A 20,886-nucleotide genomic window follows, 5' to 3' on the forward strand; every position below is an offset into this window, starting at 1 on the left:
ATACATAACTAATATTTTAGTAGTTTAAATATTATTTTTTTGGTAGAATATGTCAATTAATCGATGTGGAGAAGTTGTTTATAAGGCATTTTAATTTTCCTAATATCTTAAAACAAGCACGAGCAATCATTTCAATCTTAAAATTTATCTAATCAGTTCATAAATGCCCTTAACCACTTGCTGAGCATAAGGATTTCGATCCCGACTTGTTGTGATTAAAAGAAACGTTAAATTTTCTATGCATTAGCGATCTAGGCCATAATTACGGGTCAATCGAGGTAACCTGAATGAGCTAAAAAAAGGGGAATCGTTTGCCCAGGCTTGTCGATTTACCCATTGGGCTGAAAGGGCTTTAGCAATTCTGTTTAGATACGGTATATGATTTTAATTTTTGTGTTACCTAAAAAAATGATTGATAATGTGATTTTAGGATAGTGAATATATATTCCATTCAGTCTCCTACGTATTATTTTTCTCCTTAAATTTTAATCGAAACATTCCATGCGAAATAATTTTTCTAATGCACCTCTAACTATAAAATATTTGTCATTTAGGATTCCTTTACTAAAATTAATGATCATGCCCTAATAGGTCATTGGCTTGCCTAGGCCCGGCCGCGCCACAAGGGCCCAAAGGCACTGCTGGGCAGGTTTAGATAAAAGCCTATAGTTATAAAATGCTTACGGCGCTTTTTTTTTGACGCGCTTTCAACGTCTGCTTCTACATTTGACATAACTTAATTAGTCAACGATTTTATCAAAATTATCATGTACATAGTGTACTAAAAACTTTATAATTGTCCAAATTCAGTGTCGATAACAATGAAGTATTCAATTCTTGTTTTAAAAAAAAACAAAATTTTCGATCAATCGGCTAAGAGATGGGTGCATGGAAGCCGATACAAAAGAAAGGCTTAGTGGAGATTAAATCCATTTGTTTCTTAATTAACCATAATTTGATTGGAGGACTTGGAGGAGATTATCTTTAATGAATTTTATGAATGAGACTTCACTAAAATTAGGTTGTGTTTGTTTTGGCGAAAAATGAATGATTTGAAAGAAATTTTCCTTAAAACGATCGCTTTTTTCGTTTGAAATAATTAATCAACAAAAAAAGGTCCTCATTATAGGTAATAAATTATATGTATTATTCATTCATTTTTACAAGTAATATAAATGTCAGTTTTGTGGAAATATTTTTTAAATCGGTTATTTTTCATGAAACAAAAGAAATCCGAATAGAAATGTTTTTAAAGGAAGAAAGAAATTGAAAATGAAAATCAGGCGCGCTGGCCGGAGCGTGAAGTGAACGGCGAAGGACGGAAAGAGTTCGCTTCCCGCCATAATTTTCCGAAGCTGAAAGACGAGAATCTGAAATCGGGCGGAGGGGAAATGGGGCGAGCTCCGAAGAGCGCCGGGCCGAACCCTAGCGACGGCAACCCGGAGGCGGCGGAGCGGCGGAGGCTGAAGAGGCTCGCCCTCGCGAGGGGGGCGCTGTCGGAGGCTCCGGCGAGATGCGGCGCCCCGCTGGGCCCTTCCAAGACGGCGCTGAAGCACCACGGCAAGGACATCGTCAAGAGGTCCCAGCGGAAGAACCGCTTCCTCTTCTCGTTCCCTGGCCTCCTCGCCCCGATCGGCGGCGGAAAGGTCGGGGAGCTCAAGGACCTGGGCACCAAGAACCCCGTCCTCTACCTCGACTTCCCTCAGGTTTCGCGCTTTCCGGTTCCGTTGTTTCGATTGCCGTACGGTTTGGTGCCGGCCTGCCGGGGTAGCGATTCGTTCGATTCCTCTGTGATTCTGTTTGGAGTTTGATTGAAATGGCAAGAGACGAGGCAAAATTGGGAACAGAAGAATCTAGGTTGGATAGAGAATGGGGGGTTGATTCTTTTTTAGATCGAACTTTGTATGTTTAGCTGATGAATCAAGAACAGAAGCGGTGATTTCCCAATTTGCAACTTCAGTACTGAAATGGCAAGAGACGAGGCAAAATTGGGAACAGAAGAATCTAGGTTGGATAGAGAATGGAGGGTTGATTCTTTTTTAGATCGAACTTTGTATGTTTAGCTGATGAATCAAGAACAGAAGCGGTGATTTCCCAATTTGCAACTTCAGTCTCAGAATGATTAACATGTGCTGGACATTTTACTTGCCTATTTTGCAAACAGCTGCTGCACTCAAGCTCACAGTTCTGTTTTTCCCTGTTCATCTACTTCTGATTGAGCTTTTTGCGTGATTGATATCCATGAGCAGTTTATTCTTGCGTCGTACCACTGAAATTGTTTCAAACTCAGAAAGCAGATGATAGGAATCCGTACTTTCTTCTCTCGGATTAATCTGGAGAATTAAAGTTATGAATGATTGTGTTGAGTTTACCTATTAATTTTTTGGAACTCTTTCTATTGTTAAATTGTAGGGACAGATGAAGTTGTTCGGGACAGTTGTATTTCCAGAAAACAGGTATCTGACATTGCAGTTCTCTAAAGGCGGGAAGAATGTTATGTGCGAGGATTACTTTGATAACATGGTCAGTTGATCCATATCGTTCTCTGTTGCCTCCATCTTGCTCACTCGCTTTTGCCGTCACTGCTTTGACCATTTTGTTCCGGACAGCACGATTTAGCATATTTGTGACCATGGATGTTGCCTGCTGAGTCTTCGAGGGAATTTCCTCTTCTACTTGTTGATTTTAACGAAGCAGTGAACTTCTCTGCGATGTTGCTCTTCTTCCTTTCTCTTCTTCGTACTGAGGTCAAAGCTGGACCATTCATAACCATCTAATCTGATGATTAATATCCTTCACTATTTCTGTACTTAAAGAGGAGTGAGATTGATCTGACAAAGTCTAGGGCCGAATTTGAGTCAATAAGATTTGTAAACTAGGGTATGCTTACTCTATGATACATCTACTGAGCATGAATCTGGAAGTTTTATGTGTTATGACCCTGGCATTTGTCATGGCCCATATAAAGGCAAGAACCCAATACATGTCAGAACTTTATGAAGAAATAATCAATGTTGAATTTGCATATAGCAAATGTTGGACTTATTTCCCTAGCATGAATCTTAAACTGAAAGTTTTATCTGTTGTAACTTGCCTGTGCTGTCACTTGTCACAACTTGTTGACATCTCAAAGCAACTATATATACTGTCCGGAATATTATGAAGTGCAAATCCTCTTGAAAATGGAATTTCGAGTTGAATATACTGAGCATGCCGCGATATCATTTTGCACTTTTCACCTTTAACAGAAATACATGTTACGCCTAAGGCATGACCTTTTTGTCCTTTCTTGATATTGATGATACCGGCAGATTGTATTTTCGGATGCCTGGTGGATTGGGAAAAAGGATGAGAACCCCGAGGAAGCGCGTTTGGAGTTTCCTGAGGAGTTGATTGAGGTTAGTTTTTCTATTCAATCTTTCAAACTTGTCCATTGTCGTGTATTGCATTGGCAAGTTTTCCAACAGATAGAACAGAGAAGCAAGGAAAAAGGGAGAAACATTTGTAGAGAATTACGTGATTGTTCTTTTGGTTTCAGGGCCAACATCTAGAACATGACTTTCAAGGTGGGGCAGGTGGAAGCATTGCAGATAAGCTACCGCGTAATAGAACAGCAAAGAAAATTGCGGAAGACCCCCAGACTCCTAGATCTCCACCTGAAGATGATGCATCAAATGATGACAATGAGTTGAAAGAACCAATGGAAGTGACACCGATTCGCCATTCAGAGAGAAACATGGGAAAAAAGTTAAGGTCAGCCCTTCAGTTATTATCGTTTGAAGTAATTTATACTGCTCTTTCAAAAAAGATGCAAACATCCACTGAATTTCTCCGGTTAGGTTAAGGTGCCAATGCAAGATGATGTGGTTAACTGTTTATCTTGTCTTGATATGGAGTACCTTTCAGTCTCATGCACGGGTTTGGATATACAGAATGAACAACTGATTTGGGTTATGAACTGTTTGGTTTTTCATGAACACTCTTATTTGACCTAGAGAGTTCTAATTGGTAGTTGCAGCATCTCTCTCAGCTTCCGGCATCACAAAGAGCAATAAGACAGTCAACTAGTAGCAAAACTCCTAACCCCAGGAAAAAAGTTCATCATCAAAACCGAATGTACTTTGGCGGATGTGTAGCTTTGTCATATTTTCTTAAATGCATGCTACCTGTTTCAGGAAATTTGGGTTTCCCTTCTCAGTTTAATTGTAATGCATCAAATATATTCAGCTAGTTATTTGTAATTTTTTTAGGAATATTTGATGATAATAATGGCTCTTTTGGAGGTCATGACAAAGTGGGTTCAAGTACACTGGACCCTAGATTGTGCAATTGACGATAAATATCGCATGTATGCATGTTTGTGAAAGAGTTATTGAACCGAACAATAGAGTGTAAATGGTGATTGCTGACTACTAGGCAAGACATTTTATTCCTCTTGTATTGTATTTTAGGTGATCCGCATTCTGGATTTTTCAATCATATGTCTGACTAAGTCGGTGTCTGTACTTGTTGAAAATTCTATTGTTTCTAGATTGAATAAGTTTTCTTGCTAATAATTTTTAATCGTTCAGATATATGGAGATTTCTTCTGGAGATGATTCTATTGGAAGTGATTTGGGTGTGGCTGATGCAGAAGAAGAAAAGGTTGATCTTGAATTCGATTATACAAAACGGAATTTTTACTGTTAGATTTGCTACGATTGTCTTTTTTCTGTTCTTCTATTGCTTGATCCATATGAATATTTTATTGTCATCAGAACCTTATATAAAGCTTGTGTTTGATGCTCTCAATATTGATTACTACAGATTCCAGGTTCCTTATTAGCACAATCTAACATTTACCATCGAGATTCTGTAGAAATGATGGAACAAAGTGAAGACTGTTCTGTATTAGCAACTAAGTCTAAGAAACAGTCTGTTACTTCAACCACGTCAAAGGGAACGTCTCATGCTAGTCATGGTTCACTTGTTCAGGCGACCATCTCTACATTGTTTAAGAAAGTGGAGAAAAAGGTGAGTGTTATAAACATATGTTTGATCAGTGAAAGTGGTCAACCAAGAATTTAGGTATTGTAGTCTTTCCTGCATGTATTAACTATGATAACTAATGAAGTGTGTTGTAGTGCATATGAGACATGCTTTCTTTCTAATCTGCTTTGTATTTTTCTGCTGTACTAGAATAGTCTTGTAGATATCAGAAAAAGGTATATATGAGACATATACTAAGTGCTGCAGTGCTTATGAAGCTCTTTAAGTACTCGCATTGGGTTGCACTTCTTTCCCAAAAAACATTGTTCTTTAATCACGGAAGAAAGGAGTCGCTGTGGCAGGATCACTTACTGTTACTGATCTAATACTGATAGAATAGAAAAGAACTGATCTGTCCACCTTGAGGGTTGCCTTCTCCAATTTTAAATTATTTATTTGCTTTTTGGGAGAATTTCAGATGGATATTTAAAGCTGAGCTATGTTCTTACCCCCTATGTTTTGTTGTCTTAACTGAATTCATATGGGTTATCCATACTTTTTGGGTATGGAACTCCTGTTTTTCACTAAGAAAGCCCTAACCTTTTCCCTATAAGGTACGCTAGGGAATGAGAAATTATTCTGGAGACAGACTATTTCTTGCAGTAGTTGCTTGTATCTTTTCTACAAGTCTTGTGTGCTTAATCTGTTCAAATTTTTTCTGTTAATTTGGTTTTAAAAATCTCCAGCGACTCCAACATGTGACCGGTTTTAGTTGAAACTTTCCCTTTTTTATTGATAGGACCTTCCTTGAAATTAAGGTCAATAGCTGTTATGGTCTCATATGAGACGAGGTTCCTTGCAATTCCTGTTGGCCAGTTTCTAGCAATCTGCTTACCTTTCTGGAAATTCCATCTTTGCTTGAAGCTTCTGTAATGTATAAAAGATCGAAGTTGTATCATGTTTCATGTTAGAAATTCTATAGTTAGACCAATAATCTGCATAATATTCAGGCCACAGTTTTCTCACAGAGCTCTGCTATTTCAGAATGGACCAGAAAAGCAGGAGAAATCTCGATCAGTTACAGGTTTCGATAACTTCCTGATTGCTTCTTCTTGGCTATAGGATGAGGGAAAAACTAGGATCCTAATGGAAACAAATCTGTGATTTTGTTCAGTTTCTGGGAAGAAATCAAGGAAGACTGAATCAAAGAGGAAATTTGATCAGGTGAGAGAGCCAAACACAAGCCATCTTCATTTTAACTTTCTGATGCACCTTCCCTTTTTTGCCTAAAATGCTGCACCTTCCTTGATAGTATTTATATTTTGTTAATGAGGCTATTAACAGTTCACTAAATACTGATTTACATCTGCTTTGTGTTATTCTAGTCTCAGGAGGGATGGATAAAAAAGAGAAAAGTGACAAGAGGAAAAGAAATCAGTGGTTAGTCTTCTCTCTCCCTGTGCCCTCCCTCTTTGTCATCTCCTGCTTTCCCGGGGTGGGCATATGCTTTCAATCCTTTTGTTTGGCTGGTCCATATATCTTTAGGTGAAAGATGATGACTTCTGTCTATAAAGGAGTACAATGTCCAGCCGACCTGATCAGAGGGCCATAATTGTCCAAAGTGATGAAAATAGGCGGAGGACATGTGAACCAGACATCTTTGCTATGAAAGTCTTAAAAGGGGACAATGTCTATCTAGTCAAACCAGCTAACTCCCATGCATGCATCAAACCAAGTTTAACTTCCTGCATGATAACATTATTTGCCTGGCCTTCCTGAAGAAGTCTAAAAAGTAAGATTTGACATTTTTAGAAGCATAACTGGTACCCTGACATTTCATGATATATATCCTGTGTTATCTGGCTTATGTCTATCTTGTGAGTATCAACTTTATCCATAAACACTCACTGTATCCAACAAGTTGTATCATACAAGTGGGCCAGCCAACAGCCAAATACGTAAGGGATAAATATGGGGATGAGTGGTTCCAGTCTTCCAGATACATGACAAAACCCTAACCATCAGCTGACTTCATAACATCTTCTTTTTATGGTGCTAATAGTAGCAGTGGAATCCATGCATATCATACTAACTAATATAAATCTCAATTTTTTTTCTCTCTTCCTACATGATGCTCTTGTGGTTCTCCAGAGAAAGCTTCCAGGGAGAGTTGAAAATGTTGACTTGTTCTGTCGATGGGATTATGTTGCCATTAAATTGTTGAGAAGTCTGTTACTCTAGCATGAGAGAGGAAAATGACCCCTTTTTTTTTATAAGATAATAATTTACCAATAGAGAAAAAGGTTCAAGGACATGAAAATATTTGGTTCCAATATGCCCTGCTAATAGCCATTGTTTGAACTTGCATGTGCTGTCTAATTACCTAAATAGGCGCAGGCAAACCAAACTAAAAGTTACATGAGCCGATGATACTCAAATATTCCCCTTTAATTGAAGTGAGCACCCAGAGCAAACTGAATGATAATTTCAGTACTCTATGTGAAGCTAGAAGTGTTTTTCAATATATCCAGAGCGTGCCTGTATAGATTTCAACAGCTCCAACCTATTGGCCAAGAATGATCCCTCTCCCTGGGTAGAAAACTTTAGATGAAGACTATTGAACAGATCAGTCATCCATGTTTTCTGACATCCCTCCATTCATGTAGCCAACAAGCAAGGATTATTGGAAAAAAAGAGGGGCACTGGGGGTTCAAACTTAGTATTGTGTGATGACAGATAAGTTGGTCATCCTAATTAGGAGCATGCTGGCAAAGATGTTTTTGACAAGAATACACATGCAAAGTTCCTCAACCTCTTTCTAACAATTTTCAAAAGATGCTTAATGGAATGAATTCATGAGAAGTCTCCTCCTCAATCCATCCAATTGTTTTTACGTGATAGGGAATGCAGATTTAAGGTCCTTGGACATTTCTGATGGCACTGATTTGAATTCCAGAATCATGGGCCTAATGGATGTCTCGACCATGTGTTTGATTACTCTTTTAATAGTGAGAGACTGTCAGCCATTAATTGTTGAATTTGAAATTGCAGTGCAAGAGATCCAGGCAAAAAATGAAGATTTCGAGGTAAACTGTACAACCATTAGGATTTTGTATTCAGTTTGATGGCTTCTCGTATTTCTAATTACTATAGTTATGCCTTCTGTCAGTCTCATCAGTTGTCATTTGTTATATTTGAATGCTCGCATGTATAGTTGCAAAAGTGGTTTATTTGTTAAGCAGGAAGCTCTTAGAAATGCATTCTGAAATTATGAAAAGAAGGCATATGAGAGAGAGGACTTGTGACAGATTGGGCTGCAGACAGTAGCTTGTTTGGTCAAAATGTATAAAGGTTGGAATGTTTATACTGTCAATCAAGGCAAAAGGCCAATGTCTGTAATGTAGCTGTGCGTGCTCTAGTTCCACATGTTTGAGATTCCTTCTTGTTTATATACCGAGAAGATTGATGAGTCGTCAGTTGTGCAACCACGGTAGATGCCCATAGGAGCATACTTTTAGAAGCCTCTTGTTCCATGTGATGGTTGCAATTCATTTATGTCGGCAGAGGAGAGATTAGATGGTCATTAAACGGTCCAGCATGCGAATTAGTAGAAACTCTAAGCTCCCGATTGCTGTTTGGTGTGTTGATCTGGTTAAGGTTTAGCTAGTTCATCCTAAAGTTCATGATGATTGCTATTTATTGGATTTGACATTGACATGTTCTATCATGGGAAAGGGCTTAACTTTCGTAATCTTGCAAATGATAGTTTCTATGCCATAATCCATCTTTACTTTCACTAAAGATGTCAGCTTTTTCCACATTCAAATTTGGCCACTATCGGCTTGCCATTTGCCAAAGGAATGAATCTTGTATCATCATGAGATTCATCTTTCGCCACCATTAGAGAACTAGCTAATGTTGTCCTAGTAAAAACCACAACAAGCTAATATAAGTAACTGTTGTAGGTTGAAGAGGACCCCATTGAAGAGTCATCAAGCGCATCACAGGTACTATTTGAATCGGATGGAATTAATGAAGCATTTTGTTTCCTTACTTTCAACATAAAGCTTTTGATGTTAGCCCTGATTCTATGGGAACATCATTTTGACAGCAATCTGAAAAGTGCTGATAGGAAGCTGGAAATTGTAGATTTGCTGGCACAAGTTTTACTTACCTTACTTACCCTTCATCTCTACGACGTTTGACGAGATGAATTGAGAATGTAGATCTATGTTGTCTGGGCACTCAATAATTTCTTCTCTTTTTTTCATTCAGGACGCTGAAGGAAGTGATGCAGAGTGGACTGCTTGAGATCCTAAAGTGACTACACTTTGTTGCCCAAGGCATGCTTATTCGAAAACATTCAGGCGCGTCCCTTGATTCCTCTCGGATGTCTATCTTCCACAGTATCCCACACAGCCAAAGCATCGCTGCATTAGCCATAATAGCCATAACCATAGAGTTTCTTTTCTTCCATCTTTTGCTTTTTTCCTATAAACCAGATTCTTTTCCTCCAACTTGGGAAAGGTCGTCTGATAGAACTAGCGACCAATTTTTTTTTATTATTGTTAAAGCATAATTATTTACTATGTAAATCATATACGCAAGCTGTACACTTCTATGACCGGAACACTTTTACGGTACATCGATATTGTTTATTATCAAATTGTTGATTTGGATGACACTGATTGGCAAAAAGATTAAACTAATTAAAATGAATTCCAACTGTCCAACAATATCATTATATTGAATTGGTTCCGTCCAGTTCAATTTTTAGAACGCCGCGAAAATTAATTTGTCTTGAAGAGCAACATTTAGCTCAAGTTCTTCGTGGGTTGTCCTCGGAGTCTCCGAGGTTGACCCCGACATGTTACTGGCATGGCGTCGAACGAAGCTGCCGTCAGGGCCCTCCAACTCCTCCACCATCAGTCCCTCTCTCAAGCCCTCAACGCCTTCACGAGGCCGTCCCACCTCAGGCAGGCCCACGCGCACCTCGTCGTCGCTGGCCTCACGCGCCGCCTCTTCACCGCCACCCGCCTCCTGGCCTGCGCCGCCATCTCTGCCCTCCGCGACCTCCCGTACGCGGAGGCCATGTTCCGCCGCGTCGAGGCGCCCACCTTCTTCATGTACAACACCATGATCAGGGCCTTCTCCGAGTGCCCCGGCCATGATTGCCTCGAGGGCGTCGCGTATTACGTCCGAATGCTCCGGAACGGCGTTTTCCCCGATAACTTCACGCACCCTTTTGTGTTGCGGTCGTGCTCGCTGTCGTCGCAGCTGCTGCTCGGCAGGCAGGTTCACGCCCACGTCGTGAAATTTGGGTCGGGTCGCGACATTTACGTTGTCAACAATATGCTAAGTATGTACTCGAGCTGTAGAGAGATGGGGAATGCGCGCCACCTGTTTGAAGAATGTTCCGGGCTCGTGGATGTTGTTTCCTGGACTAGTTTGGTCACGGGGTACGTGAAGGCTGGTGATATCGATGTGGCCCAGTCTTATTTTGAAAGGATGCCACGGAGGAATGTCGTTTCATGGAATGCCATGATTTCAGGGTATGCACGGTCAGGAAGAATTTCTGACGCAAGGAAGCTCTTTGACATGATGCCCGAACGTGATGTGTCGTCATGGAGTGCGATGATTTCTGGCTATGTTCAGTGCAAGATGTGTGCAGATGCATTGGGGCTTTTTAAGGAGATGGTTGGAGGAGGAATTGTGGCCAATGAGGCTGCTGTTGTGAGTGCAGTTTCCGCCTGCGCACAGCTTCGCGCGATTGATTGGGGAACTTGGCTCCACGAGTATACAGTGGAGCATGGGTTCGAGATGAATGTGATCCTGGGCACTGCGCTTGTAGATATGCATGGCAAGTGTGGAAATGTTGCGAAAGCTGTTGAAGTGTTCAATTTGATGCCTGAAAGGAATGTCTGTTCGTGGAATTCTATGATTGCTAGCTTGGCCTTGAATGCACGTGGAAAGCAGGCACTCTCATTGTTCTGGCAAATGCAGCGTGTGGGTCACACTCCGAATCACATAACATTCACTGCCGTGCTAAGTGGATGCAGTCATTCAGGGTTAGTCAAGGAGGGTCGTCAAATTTTTAGTCTTATGACAGAAGAGTATCAGCTTGAACCTTGGTCAGAGCATTATGGTTCGATGGTTGATTTGCTAGGGCGAGCTGGGCTCATAAGGGAGGCGGTGGAATTTGTTAAGGGGATGCATATTGAGCCTCATCCCGGCTTATGGGGAGCTCTTGTTGCTGCTTGTAAGATTCATGGAGAGATTGAGCTAGGTAAACAACTTGGGAAACACTTGATTGACTTGGAGCCGGATCATGGTGGGCGGTATGCTTTATTGTCAGATCTATTTGCATCTGTTGAACGATGGGATGATGTGGAATTGGTGAGGAATTCGTTTGTACAAAGGAAGGTGCTCAAGGCCCCGGGAAATAGTATCATTGAGTTATGAAGATAATCTCTTTATCTTTTTTAACTACCTTCCCAAGAAGCCTGTTTCTAAGGGCATACATAAAACGAAAGGAAACGGGATTTCAGCCCCGAGTTTAGGCCACTTAACAATCTAAAATCAGATGGCATTATATCTCCTCATTATCCTCCGGCGCCTCTTCAAGGTAATTGCACAAAACCACATTGCATATCAATGCTATCATCAAACATAATGGGGAGGTATCGTGTTACACAGTGAAAAGATTTTGATGCTTCATTGTAATAAAAACATAAACTTTTTAGTTCATCGGTCTTATTATTGCCAATGCTGATGCCCTTTATGATCCAATAAACTCAGTTACCGTGGTATGGTGCCTTAGAGATGATAGTCACGAGCTATGCATATCTTAATTGAAGAGCTTGTGCCTTTTATTGCAAACCATACAGCACATTTTGGAAACTCTTCTTGAAAGACCCCACTACTTCAAGTTCTAGCTGAGCTCCAACAGCATTCCAATCAATGCCCAACTCTTCAAGGATATGGTAAGTGCATTCAGCCTCAGATACATTTGCATCAATAGTTTTTGAGACAATTCCATGGTGCAAGAATGCTTTTAGAGCTTCATCTGGCATGGTCGAGATCTGCAAAATACACCGACCAATCACTATTAGCACCTTCAATTACCTTCACTACCATTTCTGCTACATATATGCTTGAAATGGTCAATTATGGTTTGCACTTCACAGTAAGAGATGCTCACTCACTGTGTTTGGCCCTATCAGGGGATTAATGTAGGAAGTATGATGGATCCTTAACATTTATTGAGGCCCAAAGGAACTTCTGCTTCTTGGTATCTCTCTTCATCAAAGCTTCATATCGTGGTATGTAGAACTTTTTCTGAAAAAGCTTATATGCTAAAGTGGCTTGCACTACCGCAGCCCGAGGTTCAATTGAAAGTGAGAAAGAAAGGGTTGGACTTGCATATAAAAGATAACTCAGCCATCATATTTCGGATGCACATACCTTTCCTCTGAGCGTAAGTGCCGGGAGGTACCGATTTCTTCAAGCTTCTGATCAATGAGGGTATCAACCCTTGTGACCCTGGAAAGATCTATAAGCCTTGACGCCTCAAGTCCATCCAGATAAGCATCAATAATCGCTTCATACGTGGAATATTATCTGTCGAACCATTGGATGGTTGTGCCGTAAGAACTTCAAGCAAGAGTAGATGCTATAATAGTTAATTTGTCCTATTTGGCGAAGCTATTCTATGCAGACCATGTAAACAAAAGTACAAGGGGTCTTTTTAGGATCCATTGTCAAAAAATGCGGTGGATGTATTTTGGCTATTTAGAGCAGATGTAGCCAAACTTTTATTGATCGTCATATAGACAAATTACCAGCAATACCAGTGTGCTGAGCAAGTGTGATTTTAACCACTCTGGGGAGAATCAAATTAGTGGAGTTACTTAGGCTGCGCATGACAACGATTCTGTGCCCGGGAACAGATTATGCTCAGAAATGATTCTTTTTTATTTTGTGCCCGGAATTGATTCTGAGCATTTTAAGGCGTTTGTTAACGGTCCAAAATTCCATCCCTGGAATAGAAAAAGAACAGAAATGCGTTTGGTAACGCTACAAAATTTCTTTTTATTAATAATATTTTAAAATATTTTAATATTTCTTTCTTTTTTTTCTTTTCTTTTTTTCGTTTCCTTCTTCTTGGCCATGGCCTGCTCGCCGGCCATGATCGGTAAAATATTTTTTTATTAATAATATTTTTATTAAAAGTGTTTTTTTTCTTTTTTTTTGCCATGGCCTGATCGCCGGCCATGACTGGTAAAATATTTTTTTTGGCCATGGTTTGGTTGCTGGCCATGGCCGGTAAAATATTTTTTTATTAATAATATTTTTTATTAAAAATATACATTTTTATTTTTTTGGGCCATGGCCGGTAAAATATTTTTTTATTAAAATATATATTTTATTTTTTTTTGTCATGGCCTGATCGCCGGCCATGGCTGGTAAAATATTTTTATTAAAAATATATATTTTTTCTTTTTTTTGGCCATGGCTTGATCGCCGGCCATGGCTTGTAAAATATTTTTTTTATTAATAATATTTTTATTAAAATATTTTTATTAAAAATATACATATTTATTTTTTTTGGCCATGGCCTGGTCGCTGGCCATGGCTGGTAAAATATTTTTTTTATTAATAATATTTTTATTAAAAATACATTTTTTTCTTTTTTTGCCATGGCCTGGTCACCGGCCATGGCGGGTAAAATATTTTTTTTATTAATAATATTTTTTATTAAAAAAATATTTTTTTCTTTTTTTTGGCCATGGCATGGTCGCCAGCCATGGCCGGTAAAATATATATATATTTTTTAATAATATTTTTTATTAAAATATTTTATTCTCGTCAGATCCGGCGAGGGCGGTCCTCGGGCCGGACATTAAAAGCTACATTACAAACCAAGAAAAGGAAGAAGAAAAAAAATTGATTCTCAAAATTGTTCCCAGAATAAAGAAGCTATTTTTTTTTTATTCTTGAAAACTGATTCTGGGAACAATTTTTGACAAAATTGTGCCCAGAATCAAAAAATTAAACAAACGCATTTCTGTTCCCAAACTGATTCTGGGAACAAAAGAACAGAATCAAACACTGTTTGGCAAGTTGTCATACGTAGCCTTAGTTGCTTGAACTTAGTGTTGCATTTACACATATGCTATGTGAAATTACTTCCTTGATTGAAATGATAGATTCTGTTGTTCCAGGGATCTTGATGCATATGTTTGGGCAGTTTACCATTTCACAAAGTCTTTTTGCCTCCTCAGTTGTCCGTCGAGTATCATAAGCAAGCATGAGTGAAACCTCAATGGAGACATAGCCATCTTCTCCATCTGTATCAGCATAAATGGGTTGAAAAAGTTTGCATGCTTCTCGAGCATCGTCGACAACCATTTCCCATTATGCACTTTCAACATCCTTCTTTGCTTGTAAGAGTTCCCTGGATCAGCTCATGTTTTTGTTAGTAAGAAACAGTCTCTTTATTACAGGCTGACATCTTCTAAGTTGCAAACTTTAATTAGTGGATCGTTCAGAATTCATCGTGACACATTAAAATACCCTCTTTTGGCTCTCTAAACTTTTTGTATGGAGGTGTAAGCAAAGAGTGATTAGACAGCGCAGCTGCCTGCAAAAGGCGGTGATTGGCCTCTCCAAAGTGACTGCATGTACGGGTCATTTAAACAACTGGTGTAGAAAGTTATGGTGCCAAATACATGTTAGAATTGAGTTACCTTTTCTCACAAGTTGCCATCTATTTGGCAAATTATAGAGCAAGTATTATAACTTATGGGGACAGAAATGGAGCATAAAGCCTTTAACCAGCTCCTTACCTGAATTGCGAGTGATAAGCGTCTGATGACAACATAGCTCTTCATTAATTCTGCAGCCATATTTCATGCATAGTTAGAGCAGCAAACTCCAATGTCAGTGGCTTCTTCAACAGTTCAAGTTGTGTTTAGTAGTTACCGCATGATTAGTAGTTACACACGTCTGATTCCGTTAGCAATCAGTGCAATCAAATCCGTGACTGGTCGTCTCATGTTGTCGTACCAAGGGCTTTGGCCTTGGTCGTCGCACAGATGATGCAGTGTTGTTCTCTTTGTTTGGTTCCCAGTGCCGCCATCGAGGGAGCAACTGATCATGCATAAACATGGAAAGCAGACATTTAATGGACAGTAATCGGAGTGTCGATAAGTGTCAAAATCCAGTTGGTAAAAATAAAAGATCGGTAACTAATTTTTTTTTTCTAGGTAATTTGTTGATGATTCACCAACACCTATGTGAAAATTACAGACTGTTTTTGTCGGGGAAAAGTGTTGAAAAAGCCATAAACCTTTTGTATTGATGTCAATTTAGTCCTAAATCTTTTTTTGGTGCCAATTGAGTCCTAAATCTTTTGTTTTTGTACCAATTCAATCTTTCCGGCTAATTTTGGTGACATGGACGACGCTGGCTGGTCTACATGATGCTGCCGGCGCTAACATAGACAATCTTTAATAATATTTTAATATTTTTTGCGATTTTTTAATTATTCTTCTGATTTTTTTCTATTTTCCTTCTTTTCTTTTTCTTTCTTCTTTCTTCAATCTTTGGCCGGTGACCGGCCACCCCAGCCATGGCGGGGTCAGCCGGCCTCACCTGGGCGAGGGCGTCCCTAGTGAGGGGAGCCCTCGCCTAGGCAAGGCCAAGTGAGGGTTGGCCTCGCCCACTCCCAGGCCAGATCTGGCGAGGTTGGCCCTCACTGGGGCACGCCCTCGCCCAGGCCAAATCTAGCGAGGTTGGCACTCGCCCGGGCCACGGCGGCCTTGCCTCACTCGGCAAGGCCATCGTGGCCTGGACGAGGGCTCCCCTCGCCGGGGACGCTCTCGCCTAGGTGAGGCTAGCTAACCCCGCCATGGCCGGTGGCCGGCCATGGTTGAAGAAAGAAGAAAGAAAAATAAAAGAAGGAAAAAAGAAAAAAATCAGAAAAAATAATTAAAAAATTGAAAAAAATTAAAATATTATTAAAAATTATTTACGTTAGTGCCGACGGTGCTACGTAGGCCACCTGATGTCCACGTCAGTAAAATCTGGCCAAAATTAGCCAGAAGAACTGAATTGGCACAAAGAGAAAAGATTTAGAACTCAATTGGCACAAAAAAAAAGGTTTATGACTAAATTGTCATAAATACAAAAGGTTTAGGACTTTTTCTAACACTTTTTTCCCTTTTTTGTCTATGGTTTCTAGAGTAGCAATTTTTTGTAATAACTTACTAATTTTCATTTGCGTAACTTACCATCATTTTTGAATTTACTGAGTGTTGTATGAATTACCAACTTAAGTTAGAATGATTTGCCAACTTTTGTCAAACTAAAGTACTGGTTAATTTTAAGTCACCAAATCTAATTTGAGGTATTTCTCGATATATATATTTTTTATCTATTTACCAAATTTTAATTGAGTTACTAACCGTTTTATTGGGTTAATACCATTAAAATCTTAAATTAGTGTCCATGATATATTTACCCCAAACTAATTGAAGTCTCGAACTGATTTTTATTTGGTTAAGACCATAAATCTTGCTAAAAATCTTTGTTTGGGTGGAGTGACCAGTCCATCAGGTTGATTTCACATAACAAAGATTCACCAAATTGACTTTTCATATTTTATATGAGAACTAGACTGGGTAAAGATATGGATAAGCAGAAACAATGGGTAGATACTCCATCAAAGTTTCAATTTGAAGTTCCAAAATGAAAAAGGAAAAATTGCTCCATAACATTCTGAAACAGACATAATTTTTGACTTGGCAAGGGCATTGATTGCTCGTATGCACGACAAAATTAACAGAACTTCACATGAATTGTGCACTTAATTCGTGTATCTATCCATTGCACATTTCACACGAAGACTTGAAAAATCACATGAATTGTGCACTTAATTCGTGTATCTGTCCATTGCACATTTCACACGAAGACTTGAAACAACTTTGATGAGTTCATGGGCCTTCTCCGCTGCTTGTCACGTAAGGGAAATATGGCAACAGCCCTTGACTTGATTGTTTCTCTCTAACTAGGCTTGAACATCTCCAAACAACAATATCAGTAAAGGCCAACATTAACTTATGCTATGAATTATACTGATGACCATGCTTTATTCTCTTCAATCCAGAACCTGACTTTCTTGATTCTAAAATCCCATCCAACTACATTGAGAAAATAAAGTAAACTGGAACATTCATATAAACATTGTCTGCTAAAATTCCCATAAACCCATCTTTTGCACTTGACTCATGAGCCCTTCTTCAGGAAGTCGTCAACTCTGCCCTGGACAAGAACTTCATGCAAATCGGCGGCTTCACGCCTGCGAGGGCGAGTATGGAGCTCGGTAGAGTCCATATGCCATCCCCGCAAATCATTCCCGAGGCGACCGCTGGTCCAAATGCATCGGCCTTGGCCTTGTCGATCCTCTCCCACAAGTACAGAATCAGGCTACCAACGCACATGTCGATAGCAAAATACGATCCCAAGTAAAACGGTATTGCCATGGCCATCGGGAGCGGGATAAACCTGGAGTACTTCTTGGGGACTGAGTCTCTGATTGCATTTATGACTACTGCGGCCGCAAAGAATCCATAGCAAAGAGTGAGGCAGTGTTTGGGCAATGACGAAAATCCCTCCACTCCCAATATAGCCATGCTCCGATAGATGCTGGCATAAGGGGCGGGGTACGCGCTAGTCTTGAGACCTAGGTCCTTAAATGCTTTGTAGAACAGCCAGAAGACACACGGAGATATGACACAGCCCATGGCAGTTCCGATCACCTGACTCACAAACATGGACCGAGGGGAAGCCAGGGTCAGGTACCCAGTCTTGAAGTCCTGAGTCAGGTCGGAGGCTGTGGAGACGATGTTCATCATGACGCCACAAGCGGCGAGGCCGGCAACAACCCCGCCATGGGACGCGCCAGCCCACGACCCGATCACAAAGATGCCGAGCTTCCCGTAGGTCGATGCGAGGGACCAGTCTGTGAGCCCGCACCCATACGCGTTGCAGAAGGCCAAGGTGGGGGCCGCAACGTACATGACCAATATGTGGTACCACTTGAGCTGATGAAATATGTGAGGGAGCGATATGATGGAGATTATTGCGATCGCGATGTAGCCTCCAACGGCAAAACTCATGGGGATTTGGTCCTTGAGGAAGTGGCTCGTTCGGCGTTGGTCATCAAAGGAGAGCTGAGGGGACTCCGGGGGAGAGCTGTTCACGACCCTTGGAAGACTCTTTCTTTCCCTGACTTGATGATACAAACCCAAGAGGGTCCAGCTCAACACTTTACAGAAGTTGTAGAGCCCGTCACCGAGGATCATGGCAATGGATATGAATACCTATCGATAAAAGATGAGCATAGCAATAAAGATAAAGAGTTGAGCCAAGCCGTTTTTTCAGGAACGATTAACATTACCTTGTAACCTTGAATGCCGTGCATGTCGCCCGGATCCGGTTTAGGATACCAGTCACCCTCTTTTTTCTCAATAAGAGGCCACATCAAGCCCCAAGACAGTATCCCACCAAGAAGCAGCGATATGTTAATGACGTAGGGGCAGATCATCCCGACACCAACGTACGTTGCAGAAAAGTCAAAGTAGAACCTGCATATTTGCCCAAAGAATCATCTAAAGATTTTCTTTGTTTACATTAGGCCTAGCCGTTCAAAATAGAATGAGAACAGAAATTTATTCTTCAGGAAATCGAAACCGGTCTTACGATCACCTGTTCTCAAAAGCTTTCAGTCCCAACGTTGGAAAGTTTGCAAAGCCACAGCCATCTGCAGCAGTGTAGAACCATTGGAAGAATCCCCACAAGAAACTAAATGAAAAGAATTTCCCCAGCGCTCTCACTTGTTTCCTGCATGATCACAAGAAAGCATGCCCATTAAACCGGCAGGATCAAATTTCAGCAAATCTAATTCACGCTACTAACTTAGCTAGCTTGGCTCCTTCGGGCGTGTGGAAACTGTTGATAAGATGAGCAGTCGCGGTACCACTTGGATATGTCAATTTGAAATCAATGATCATGATCTACGCGGAGAAAATGTTCATGCAATGTTAATCATCACGTGACAAAAAATCGTAAGAACCCTCGAACCTGTAACTAAAGAAGAAATGAATGTCCATGTTCTGCTCGTTAGAACCGTCAAATTTAATTTACCTTCCTGAGAGGCACCACTGCCAAGAGCCCCAGAAAACTGACAATGAAGAGGAAGCCGAAAACCCAGCCCAATGATGGGTCCTTGTAGTCATTTGCACCAGAGTTGCTCCCCGACTGATCTGCAATGCTTCTGCTCATTCCAAACAAGTAGCTTCCAAAACCTCCTGTTCGATTGATAGTCGATAAAATCATACCAAAAACCCAATCTTTCATTCTCTCACCCTATGACACAACGTGATAGAAGACACGGAAATTAAAAAATAATAATTTTTAAGGGTAAAATGGGCTGTCGTTACCGCTAAAGGCGATCCCAGAGGAGGCTACAACACAGGTCTGAATCACGGTGTTCTCTTGCCTCGTGAAGGGGACCTGCAACATCCCGGACTTCTCGAGCACTTTGGCCCAAGTCTTGACGAAGAAGAAGCCCAGGAGCCCAGCAGACACATTCAGGGACGGGATGATCCCGGTTGTCAGGTTCAGCTTCATCACGATGAAGCTGAACAAGACGCTGAGCACGAAGCTCACCACGAAGGCCCTCACCGTCAGCTGTTGCCTCCAGGAGGGGACCTCCTTGTCCTCGAACACCCTCTCCACCGACATCGTCACCTCTTCCTCCTTGTCCTTCTTGGCATGCCTCTTGTCCTTGGGCTCGTCCTCTGAGCCATGCCCACTCTCTACTCTGTCGACTCTACCCATCCGTGATTTTTTCGGTTTTTCCACCAAAAGTATTCTCTTTTCTGACAGAGGAGGGGAGTGGGGATCTTGGGTTGTGAATCTCTCTAGGAGGTGCTTCGTGGGTGTGAATCTTTTCTTGTGGGTGGCTTTATAGTGTAACAACTGGGCTAAATATTGTAATTCTCTCTTTTTTGTTCGACACTTTCAGTAAGGACGTAATAGGGAAGGAATCCGCTTAATGTTGGTCTTTTTGGTAATCAGATTATGAACATCAAAGGCGTGATGTGGTATGAACGGAAAAAAAGGAGGACCCAAACAAACAGATTTAGAGAGAGAGAGAGAGAGAGAGAGAGAGAGAGAGAGAGGAATGGATAGAGATCGACACTGGCCGTTCGAGGACTGTGAGTCAACTTCAAACTCATGTTCTGATTTTGCCCTGTAATACACTCTCCCTTGTCAGGTTTATCCCCCTCCTAAATGCCTAAATGCCTAAATGCATTTCCGCTTCTTTTTTCTTCTTTTGCTGTTTCCCTTTCAGCGTATGAACACTGTACAGTGTATATTTGCAGGTTAATGAATGCGCAACGCAACCAAATGAAATGGCTCGGTTCTCTTTAATTCGGAAAGAGAAAGGAATGGAGTGCTTCCCCTTACGGTCCGTTTTTGTAACTGAAACGTCAGCTTAGCTATGCCCCAAAAACGTGAGAAGAAAATCGAAGAAGACAATTCAAATTTTCATTTTCGTAAAAATACAAAAAAAATGAATAATAAAGAAGACCCATCAATTTGGATTAACCCATCTATTCGGATCACTGAATAAGATTACAGTTGTCCCTTTCACTTTGCCACGTACTGATTACAGTCGCATCGATGTTCAGTCCCCTAGGTTGAAGCATGTCTCTTCGACCGTAACGTGGACAGGTAAGGAGACCGTGATCTTCTTTTACTTTAAGCTCATCGAAGCTCCCCCGATTGCTTGAAGATGCGCGCGATAGGATAAAGGGCCCCTGGGAGGACCAAAAGAAAAGCCAGGGT

The 20,886-nt window shown here is 40.7% G+C and overlaps 2 protein-coding genes and 1 pseudogene across 10 annotated transcripts; 2 read left to right on the forward strand and 1 right to left on the reverse strand.

Moving 5' to 3' along the window:
• The first annotated feature begins 1,274 nt into the window (after positions 1 to 1,274).
• LOC115676104 (DNA-binding protein RHL1) lies at positions 1,275 to 9,634 on the forward strand. 2 transcript variants are annotated; one of them, XM_030598976.2, is made up of 12 exons: positions 1,276 to 1,706; positions 2,413 to 2,523; positions 3,312 to 3,398; positions 3,539 to 3,753; positions 4,572 to 4,644; positions 4,807 to 5,013; positions 6,013 to 6,052; positions 6,143 to 6,192; positions 6,354 to 6,408; positions 8,020 to 8,054; positions 8,934 to 8,975; positions 9,244 to 9,634. In XM_030598976.2, exons 1-12 carry the CDS (start codon positions 1,392 to 1,394, stop codon positions 9,277 to 9,279), a joined length of 1,266 nt encoding a protein of 421 aa, XP_030454836.1. In that variant the 5' UTR covers positions 1,276 to 1,391; the 3' UTR covers positions 9,280 to 9,634. The 2 variants fall into 2 exon arrangements, with proteins under 2 accessions (XP_056170064.1, XP_030454836.1); XM_056314089.1 differs by lacking the exons at positions 8,020 to 8,054; positions 8,934 to 8,975; positions 9,244 to 9,634 and adding an exon at positions 7,925 to 7,953 and having other exon boundaries at positions 1,275 to 1,706.
• A 75-nt stretch (positions 9,635 to 9,709) lies between these two features.
• On the forward strand, positions 9,710 to 14,563 carry LOC115676102 (pentatricopeptide repeat-containing protein At5g06540-like). Of its 8 annotated transcripts, none has more exons than XM_056314060.1 (4): positions 9,710 to 11,593; positions 11,767 to 11,951; positions 12,192 to 12,290; positions 14,193 to 14,563. In XM_056314060.1, exon 1 carries the CDS (start codon positions 9,847 to 9,849, stop codon positions 11,428 to 11,430), a length of 1,584 nt encoding a protein of 527 aa, XP_056170035.1. In that variant the 5' UTR covers positions 9,710 to 9,846; the 3' UTR covers positions 11,431 to 11,593; positions 11,767 to 11,951; positions 12,192 to 12,290; positions 14,193 to 14,563. The 8 variants fall into 8 exon arrangements, with proteins under 8 accessions (XP_056170035.1, XP_056170042.1, XP_056170028.1 ...); XM_056314067.1 differs by having other exon boundaries at positions 14,253 to 14,563; XM_056314053.1 differs by lacking the exon at positions 12,192 to 12,290.
• Positions 14,564 to 17,088: 2,525 nt separating this feature from the next.
• On the reverse strand, positions 17,089 to 19,886 carry LOC115676044 (probable metal-nicotianamine transporter YSL5; annotated as a pseudogene).
• Positions 19,887 to 20,886: the final 1,000 nt, after the last annotated feature.

Source organism: Syzygium oleosum, unplaced genomic scaffold (genome assembly GCF_021117445.2).
Source record: "Syzygium oleosum isolate NSW1041296 unplaced genomic scaffold, Sole_v2.1 Sole_v2.01, whole genome shotgun sequence".
Lineage (NCBI taxonomy): Eukaryota > Viridiplantae > Streptophyta > Magnoliopsida > Myrtales > Myrtaceae > Syzygium > Syzygium oleosum.